The following is a 9,569-nucleotide window of genomic DNA, read 5'->3' as shown; positions in this document are numbered from 1 at the left end:
ACAGCCCTCACACTTTCTGTTTCTCTCTTGCTTGCATTAAAGGCTGCAGTTGGCAGCAAAGCACACTATGCAAATTTACAGCATTTACATGACGGCCATGATGGTCTTTTTTTAAATGTGTGCTCATCTGATCTATTCTCCCCCACAATTTCTCCCTTTCTCCTCCACTAGCTCAACAGTGGCTATGTTCTTCTATTGACCTAAAACAATCAAACATTTCAATGTAATGTAAACAACGCTGCTGTCCTGAGTTATTTCTCATAGTTTGAAACCAGACCCTGGCTGAGACTGACCCAGAGTCCTCTCTGCAGTCTCCACAGATGTTAGTTCCCAATGCTCACTGTGCTCATATCTTGTTTCCCTTGCACCATTTGGCATCCGAGAGTAAAGTAAGCCAAATACTTAGCAGGGAAGGATGCAAAACTGCAGATCGGATCGATGGCATCAAGCGAAAGTAAGACTTTGAAATAAATTAAAGTTCTGTCCATAACCCACAGGGTTAACAGTCTGAGTTCAGACGAAGCAGAAGAACTTCTTCCAGCTGCACCTGGAGAAAGCTTTAGTGCGTCTGTCAGAGGACCTCCTCTTCTTGACCTTGCGGGTTTTGCTCTTGATGGCTGCAAAGATGGCTGCATCAAACGCCTCTTTCAAGTTCTTTTGCGTGAGTGACGAACACTCTATGTAGTCTGTGGCCCTGATCTTTGCCGCCATGCCCCGTGCCCGTGAGCTCAGAACTGGTTTGACATTAGATTGGTCCAGGTTAATGAGGACGTTCACATCCAGTAAGAGGTCCGACTGAGTCCCAACCAGAATAATTGGCGAGGATGGATTATAAGCCCGGATCTCTGGAACCCACTTCTTGGTGATGTTGTGAAATGAGCTGGGGTTAACCATGCTGAAGCACAGGAGAAAGACGTCTGTGTGGGCATAGGAGAGTGCTCTGAATTCATCAAACTCTTCCTGAGAGGAACATGAAGACAAGAAAGTACGAGTTAGTGTCAATCAAACTGTGACCAGGAATGATCGAGGAATGAGTGGAAAAGTCTGACGAACTAAAATGTCTAGATAAGATCATTCATCAGTCAGGGTGAAATCTTGTTACTGAGTCACAGATAGAATGAAGATAACACGTGACAGGGTTTGTATCTGCATAGTTCATCACTTATACTATTTTAAAAACCAGAAACCATCCCATATTATGTTTATAATTTATGTAAAAAATAAATGATGAATCACTACTTAAACACTTGTAAAAAAAATAATAATACTGTAAAAATTGCCTACATAATTTCTTGAGAAAAAAAACAACAAATATTTAACATACAAACTAAGAGTCTTACCTGTCCAGCAGTGTCCACAAGTTGAACTTTGACTGGAGATCCTTCTACTTGGACCTGACCTGTAAGAAAACAGTTACCAGTCAGTTTCAATCAGACATAACATTAAGTTTCAAACAGCAAAATGACAAACACACATACATTAAATCAAACACATACACATACAGTTAAACCCTAATATCAAATTATTATGTGGCAATCAAGTGTCAGAAAGCACATTTTATCCTCTGAATGTTTTCAGAGTAACATATTATGGTATCATATTATATGGCTATAAAACTTGTAAGCATCATTACTTATAAGTCCCTAATAAAATCGGTATTATCCCCACACTAAAAGTAAAGTAGCAGAATGCAATATTTAAATTCATGTAGGCTACTTGTGTATGATCACTTACCGGAAAATACATCAAAGCCAGTTTGTTTGTACTCTGTTGGGTATCCATTGGAAGTATAGCTCACAATCATACTGGTCTTCCCGACGGCTCCGTCTCCGACCAGCATACAGCTGATGACGCCGGGCTCGAGCTCATCCTCCCGGGTGAGCCCGCAAGCAGAGGGGACTCGGGACTCGTGGTAAAAGTAATCCATGTGAGGTGGCATGTCGAGCCGCACATTAAACTTCTGAATACAGACTTGCAGCTGCTGTCTCTGACCTCTGCGAGACTGAATACTGAGCGAGCTGAATAGTTGTGCGTCTCCTACAGCCTGTCTGTCCTGCTCTGGCTGACATGTGAGGTGCGACGTTTTAGGGCAGGTAGTGATTTGCATAGACACACCCACCGAGAAAAAAATAAAGAAGAGTTTACTAGATAGGACTAGGACTAGGACTAGATAGATAGATAGATAGATAGATCATGTAATTGTCGGTGCATTTTATGGATGGGTTCACAATTTTTTAAATCGGTCATAAAACAATAGTCAGTTTTTTTCGTGTGTGGTCTAAATAACCCCTCCTGATCATAATGGACATCTTAAGGCTTTATCACAATGTACTTATATGATGTGGACCAAACTCCACAGACCTCCTTGTGTGCAAAAAAGTTTATCTGCAGCTAATATGAAGTTTCAGTCATCCAAATTAGACAAATTAGCTATATTTCAACTTTACATTCTTTTTAGTGCCTCTTTTAGTTAATATTGCCATATTGAAGCTCAACGGGGAAGCACTGTCTGGGGATCCACAAAGAGGAACTTTTATGCTATAAAGACTGTCATACATCCACTTGGTACCCATTTTACATTGAAAGCAAATTTGAAGGGGATATTTTAACAGTCAATATTAACAGGGGGAATGATTACAGCAAGGAAAACCTCTTTCAGTTTTTACATAGACACCTGACCCTTGTGTTTAAGAATTAAAACGTTGTGAACCTATAATTTAATGTGTATAAGAAGTATTGAGGTGCAGCTAATTTTAACTTTACAGGCTATATGGGTAGTTCTTATATAAATGTGTATATGAATGCAGTTCAGGATTAAATTCACTCGAGTTAGTGGTGAGTTATATCTCACCACTGTTTATTTGTAATCCAACTTTCTTTTTAATTAGCTATTAGTTCATGACAACACCGCTCACTCTATATTTGGGCAAACTGCGCCCCCAAGCGCCAGAGATGAGCGCTACATCAAATGTGATCACATGATTCATGGGTCACCTGATTGTCATGGTCCACCCTGCGTTGTGCACTCGGAAGCTATGCTAGTTGTTACCATGAATGATTGAAATTTCATATATTCCCGTGTTTATGCATGCTGCAGTGTATTTTTGTATCTCTATTATCAGCACAGACGCAGGTGAAGAGAGGAAAGACGCTGGTGAGTGAGTCCTGAACGGGTGCAAGCTGTGATAGCTGGTTAGCTGGTTAGCTGTTTAGCTATGTCGTCTTAGACTGTCCGCCTGTCTCCTGGAGAGTGAATTCATTTTCGGGTATCGACATTAGTTAAAGAAGGGAACTTTCAACTATGGCTTCAATTCTCGATGAGTATGAGGACTCGCAAAACACCAGACAAAGTGCGCAGCGCCTTTCAAGTGCCAACATTGGGATAACACATTCAGGTAAGACGGGGGGCTAGGTCCCCTCCCAGAAGATGCTGTGTTTGATTAGCTGCATGCAACGATTCTTAACATTTTTATTAGTGTGTATTAAATGGTAACGCATAATGAATAATGCAGCCATCTTGTTGACTTGTTCCCTATCGTCAGGCTTTGTGAATGTGAGACTTGAGGAAGAGAAGCCAATATTCAACAAGCAGAGGATCGATTTTACACCACCTGAGAAGATAAACCACCTGGCAGTGTGCAACAATCAGCTATGCATGAGTCTGGGGAAGGACACCCTGCTGAGGTAAATAACACTATCATAAGCATTGAAAACACTGATGGGTCACTAGTGTTTGTATATTTATGATTGGATTCGTTGTAGTTAATGACTACCATTCACTGTGTTTAGTACTCATCAACTGTTAACTATTGTGTATTGAGACCTCTTACAGAGATGTTAAGGGTGCTGATAGATGTGTTTTCATGCTCTATCCCATCCAGGATTGATTTGGCCAAACCAGATCAACCTAATCAGACTGAATTGGGAAGAAAAGATGACAGTAAAGTGCACAGACTGTTCCTGGACCCCACAGGTGAGTGAGGCTGCAATGTTAGTAAGTTGGTTGATCCAGATTTTCCTCCTAAAGCATAGTCCGGAAGCTCCCTGTCGGCTCTGCCCTGCCCTCTATCATCATTTTTTATTTAATTATAATATAAATGAGTGAGAGCAGTAACAACAGTGCCACAGGCCCTCGAATTATGAGCCTAATGCAAGATTTATGACTTTACTGTCATGTCATGTTATTACTTATTAACCACAACAGCTATGTCCTCCTCCATATTTTCCCACTGCAGGCTCCCATCTGCTGATCAGCCTGACCACCAGTGAGTGTCTGTACCTCAACAGGAACACCCAGAAGGTGCGCAGTCTGTCACGGTGGAGAGGCCACCTCATTGAGAGTGTGGGCTGGAACAAGCTGCTGGGCAACGAGACCAACACAGGACCCATCCTGGTTGGCACCAGTCAAGGCAACATCTTTGAGGCTGAGATCTCTGCAACTGAGGGAAGTCTTTTCAACACCAATCCAGACCAGTACTTCAGACAGGTCAGAGCATGTGTAATCACCTTTAACAATCAGTGTTTAGTATGTGCTCCATGGAGACATTTTATTATTGTGCCATCACTAGATTGGTTTGATCTTTGTTAGCTAGTGTCAGCACACAGTTTATCATATTCATAACTGTGGTTTTGACTGTTCTAACTACAACAATATTCCCCAGTCATCTGAATGTGCAAAACTTTGCACTTAAGACTGCAGATGTTGTTTTTACATTTATTTCTATCTCTGTGGAACATGTCAGGCTCATCCATATGGCTGTATTTAAAAATAGTGACCCACATGTTTTATTTCTTCCTCTTCCTCTGTAGCTCATTCAGAACGCTGCAGCTCGAGTTTTAACCAGAACAAAGAGATCAGAGCACATTACTCCAGTTCTCAAGTCTTTACACTGGCTCCCAGTCAGCTATAGAATAGATTTTAAAGTTCTGCTACTGGTCTACAAATCACTGAATGGTCCAGAATACATGAATGCAATGTTAGTAGAATATAAACCCAGTAGAGCTCTGAGATCTACTGACTCAGGTCAGATAGTTGAGCCCAGAGTTCAAATTAAACATGGTGAAGCAGCTTTTAGCTGTTATGCTGCACACAACTGGAACAAACTACCAGCAGAACTGAAATCATTTTTAAATCCAGGTTAAAAACACTTCTCTTCTCCTGTGCTTATGATTGAGCTCTTTTAAAGCACTTTACATTTTAATCTTTCATTTGCACTGTATGTCCTTTTATTGATTTTTAAAGCAACCTTATATTTAATGCTCTATTCTAGTCTAGTTTTTATTTTATTTTTCTCTATTTTTCTGTACTTTGTTTTTTATTTGTTTTTAATTGTATGTTTTAATGTTTCCATGTTTCTACTATTATTGGTTTTTAGTTTTATTTTTAAAATTGCACATTTTTATGTTTTTTGTTTCCAATTCTCACTGTTAAATGTTTGTTTTATGTAGCACATTGAGTTGCCCCTGGGTATGAAATGCCCTATATAAATAAAGCTGCCTTGCCTTGTCTTGCCTCTTTGCATGCAATTAAACAACACTTCTTCTCCTGAGGCAGGTCCACTACCTGGAGGAGGATGGGAAGCCAGCACCAGTCTGTTGCCTGGAGGTTGAGCGAGGTCTGGAGAACAAGTACTTCATCATCGCCACAACCCGCAAACGCTTGTTCCAGTTTGTGGGTAAGGTGGCTGAAGGGTCAGAGCAGCAAGGCTACAGCTCCATCTTCAGCCAGAACCAGGACCTGCTGCCCAGTTTCCAGGAGTTCCCAGCTAACATGGGCTACAGTGAGATCACTTTCTATACCTCAAAGCTTCGCACGTCCCCCAAAGCATTTGCCTGGATGATGGGTAATGGAGTTCTTTATGGGCAGCTGGACTACGTCAGGCCTGACTCCCTGCTGAGTGATGTGCAGGTAAACATCTGTGTGTGTGAAAGTTAAAAGACAATACACAATAATAAAAGACAATAATATTTAATTCTACCCTCCCTTACACTCACTTTGGTTCTCTTTATCTTTATGTTTCTCATAATTTCTCTGTGTTTCCTTCCCTGCTGTCTCTGTCACAATCACACAGGTGTGGGAGTACACCCCGGACATTGACCTTAGTAGCAACAAACCTATTTCCATTGTGCTGACACAGTTTCACTTCTTGCTCCTGCTTCACGACCGAGTTAAGGCCATCTGCACTCTGAATGGACAGGTGGTATATGAGGACGTGTTCCCAGATAAATTTGGTTCCCTTAAAAAGATGATCAAGGACCCTGTCGGTGGGTTGGTTTGGATCTACACCGAGCGGGCAGTCTTTCGGTACCACATCCAACGTGAGGCCAGGGACGTCTGGCAAATGTACATGAGCATGAATAAATTTGATCTGGCCAAAGAGTACTGTCGTGACCGGCCTGAGTGCATGGACATGGTGCTGGCCAAGGAGGCCGAGCACTGCTTCCAGAACAAGCGATACCTTGAGAGTGCCAAGTGCTATGCGCTGACACAGAACTACTTTGAAGAGATAGCGCTCAAGTTCATCGAAGCCAAACAAGAAGAGGCCTTGAAGGAGTTCTTGCTGAAGAAACTAAATAATCTCAAACAGAGTGAGAGAACACAGATCACCTTGCTTGTCACCTGGCTAGCAGAACTGTACCTGAACCGGCTCGGTCTCCTGGAGAGTGACGGGAACACCATCATCTTCCAGGAGACCCGTGATGAGTTCCGCCAGTTCCTCAGCACCTCCAAGCACAAGGAATGCCTGTTTAACAACCGCACCACCATATACGACCTGCTGGCCAGCCACGGTAACGTGGACGACATGGTTTACTTCTCAGTCGTCATGCAGGACTATGAGAGGGTGATATCCCACTACTGCCAACATGACGACTACAGTGCTGCTCTGGATGTGCTCTCTAAGCACTGTGATGAGAAGCTTTTTTACAAGTTTTCCCCAGTGCTTATGCAGCATATTCCCAAAAAAGTAGTAGATGCCTGGATTCAGATGGGCAAGAGGCTGGACCCAAAGAAGCTCATCCCAGCTCTGATGAACTACAGCCAGATGGGCAGCACCCAGCAGATCAGTGAAACCATCCGTTACATGGAGTTCTGTGTGTACGAGCTGACTGTGACTGAGGAGGCAATCCATAACTACCTGCTGTCTCTCTATGCCAAATACAAGCCGGACTCTCTGCTGTGGTATCTAGAGCAGGCAGGAACACATGCCTCAGAGATCCACTATGACCTGAAGTATGCTCTCAGGCTGTGTGCAGAAAATGGCTATCTCAGGGCCTGTGTCCTGGTGTATAGGATTATGGAACTGTATGAGGAGGCAGTGGATCTTGCTTTGCAAGTAAGTCATGTATGTTTTGGGTCAGTATTGTATTTAAATCAATACAGTTTAATTGTAAAACATATTAAAAACAAGCAAGCATAAAATCTGTATCGATTTAATCATATATGGAGTAATTATTCTGGATTATTGTCAAAGTAATCTTTAAAAGAAACCCAACTAATTGTAATCATTGATGAAAGTTGACAAGTGCCACTAACTGGGTTTGTATTTACTGTCCATAGGTAGATGTAGACTTGGCCAAGTCATGTGCAGATTTGCCTGAGGATGACGAGGAGCTGAGGAAAAAGCTTTGGCTGAAGATTGCCCGGCACGTAGTGCAGGAGGAGAAAGATGTGAAGAAAGCCATGAACTGTCTGTCCAGCTGTAACCTGCTCAAGATTGAAGACATCCTGCCATTCTTCCCAGACTTTGTCACCATTGATCACTTTAAGGTTTGTAACAGAGTGTTTCCTCACCTTCACATTAATAAGGGAAAAACATGAAATAAATAAAATATAGGTCTACTCTTTTAATCACTTTATTGACCAATCAGGTGAGTTCAGATGATAGTCCCTTATTGATACCAGGTATTAAATTCCCATTCAGTCAGTAATGATATATGTAAAGATTGCTTAGTGTATGGTAAACATTCAGATCAACTTACCTAATCATCTGTTTGGGTTTTTAGGAGGCTATCTGTAGCTCCCTGGAGGAGTACAACCAGCACATTGAGGAGCTGAAGCAAGAGATGGAGGAGGCCACAGAGAGCGCTAAACGTATCAGAGAGGACATCCAGGAAATGAGGAACAAGTATGGCGTGGTGGATTCCCAAGAAAAGTGTGCAGCTTGTGACTTTCCACTGCTCAACAGGCCCTTCTATCTCTTCCTGTGTGGACACATGTTCCATTATGACTGCTTGTTCCAGGTAACTGTCCAAGGCTGCTTCCATACAGCTTTTTCACTAGTGGTAGGATTGAATCATCAATATATGCCTATTTTATTTTACTAAAAAAATACTAACTAACTGTTTTAAACTTTATTTAAATTGTTTTTTTCAAAGATGTTACAGCAGTGTGATAATAATTCCCAAATGCCCATTTTTTTCTTCCACCTTCTAGGAAGTGACCCCTCAACTGTCAACATATAAGCAGAGTCGTCTGGAGGAGCTGCAGAAGAAGCTGGCAACATCCACGCAGTCATCCAAGTCTCGCCACCGGGCAGCAACCAGGGACGATGGAGACACTTCCAGTCTGGGGAAAGGCAACGCAGGCACTAGCCGCGAGCAGATAAAATCAGACATTGATGACATCATTGCGTCTGAATGCGTGTACTGCGGTGAACTGATGATCAAGTCCATCGACAAGCCTTTCATTGATCCACTGAAATTTGAGGAGGAGAAATCTAGCTGGCTATGAATGAGGCCTCCCCTTCTCTCACTGTGAAAAGACATGTCAGCCCACCATCCATATGTCAGTGAAAATGCACCATCCGTAGGACAGATCCCTTTAGAGGATACAGACATCCACCTGATTGCCTGCTGGTAGTGACTACTACTATAAACTGTATCAGCTTCAGTTATTCTCTACAGAGTGCACTTATTTTGTTGACAGTACTTTAAGCTGCTTTTAAGATCTTTGCACTTTGTATGGGAGCTTCTAGTGAAAGATACACAAGTCTACATTGTGGGCAATGATACAAGACAATATGGTAATGTAAACTGACGCCAGGGTTGCACAGTGCTCACACGTGCCTGAACCTATAATTATAATGATGATTAAAATGATTTGAAAGCTCAAATCGGATATAACTGCACTATACATCTATTCACTGCATTAGATTATGCTCTTGTTTGGTCCAAAAATGAAACATGCACGTAGACAATATCTGTTCCTCAAAGCTCAGCTCAGCATCTCCACTCTACTGCTCTGTGTTTATCTAAAAAATCAAACTGGGTAAGATTAACAAACTCTACATGTATTGACTGTTTTGCAATTCAGTTCTGTTATATTAAAGCTTGTCAGTTCTGATCACTCTGGTTGTTAAATGTGTAATAAATATTTAACAAAAAAATGTCAGGTCTTTTTAACCAGTTGTAATGAGAAAAACAATTCATCAGTTTCTCAGAATCAAAATCTGCAGCTCCTTGGAGGAGTACAACCAGCACATCTAGGAGCTGAAACAGGAGAATGAGGAGGAGAAACACATTAACTACATACATGACAATACTAATGCAGCACAAGTGAAAATGATGTG

The 9,569-nt window shown here is 41.8% G+C and overlaps 2 protein-coding genes across 2 annotated transcripts; one reads left to right on the top strand and one right to left on the bottom strand.

Moving 5' to 3' along the window:
• Window positions 1–474: 474 nt before the first annotated feature.
• Window positions 475–1,939, bottom strand: rhov (ras homolog family member V). The gene is made up of 3 exons (XM_053337345.1): window positions 1,735–1,939; window positions 1,341–1,399; window positions 475–960 (listed from the first exon to the last, which is right to left on the bottom strand). The coding sequence occupies exons 1-3, from the start codon at window positions 1,937–1,939 to the stop codon at window positions 514–516; spliced, it is 711 nt and encodes a 236-aa protein (XP_053193320.1). The 3' UTR covers window positions 475–513.
• Window positions 1,940–3,012: 1,073 nt separating this feature from the next.
• Window positions 3,013–9,371, top strand: vps18 (VPS18 core subunit of CORVET and HOPS complexes). Its single transcript, XM_053337341.1, has 9 exons — window positions 3,013–3,395; window positions 3,543–3,684; window positions 3,882–3,973; window positions 4,236–4,486; window positions 5,555–5,908; window positions 6,072–7,334; window positions 7,559–7,768; window positions 8,005–8,241; window positions 8,435–9,371. Exons 1-9 carry the CDS (start codon window positions 3,302–3,304, stop codon window positions 8,729–8,731), a joined length of 2,940 nt encoding a protein of 979 aa, XP_053193316.1. The 5' UTR covers window positions 3,013–3,301; the 3' UTR covers window positions 8,732–9,371.
• Window positions 9,372–9,569: the final 198 nt, after the last annotated feature.

Source organism: Scomber japonicus, chromosome 17 (genome assembly GCF_027409825.1).
Source record: "Scomber japonicus isolate fScoJap1 chromosome 17, fScoJap1.pri, whole genome shotgun sequence".
In the NCBI taxonomy this organism is placed as follows: Eukaryota; Metazoa; Chordata; class Actinopteri; order Scombriformes; family Scombridae; genus Scomber; species Scomber japonicus.
This window is presented reverse-complemented; position numbering and strand designations above follow the sequence as displayed.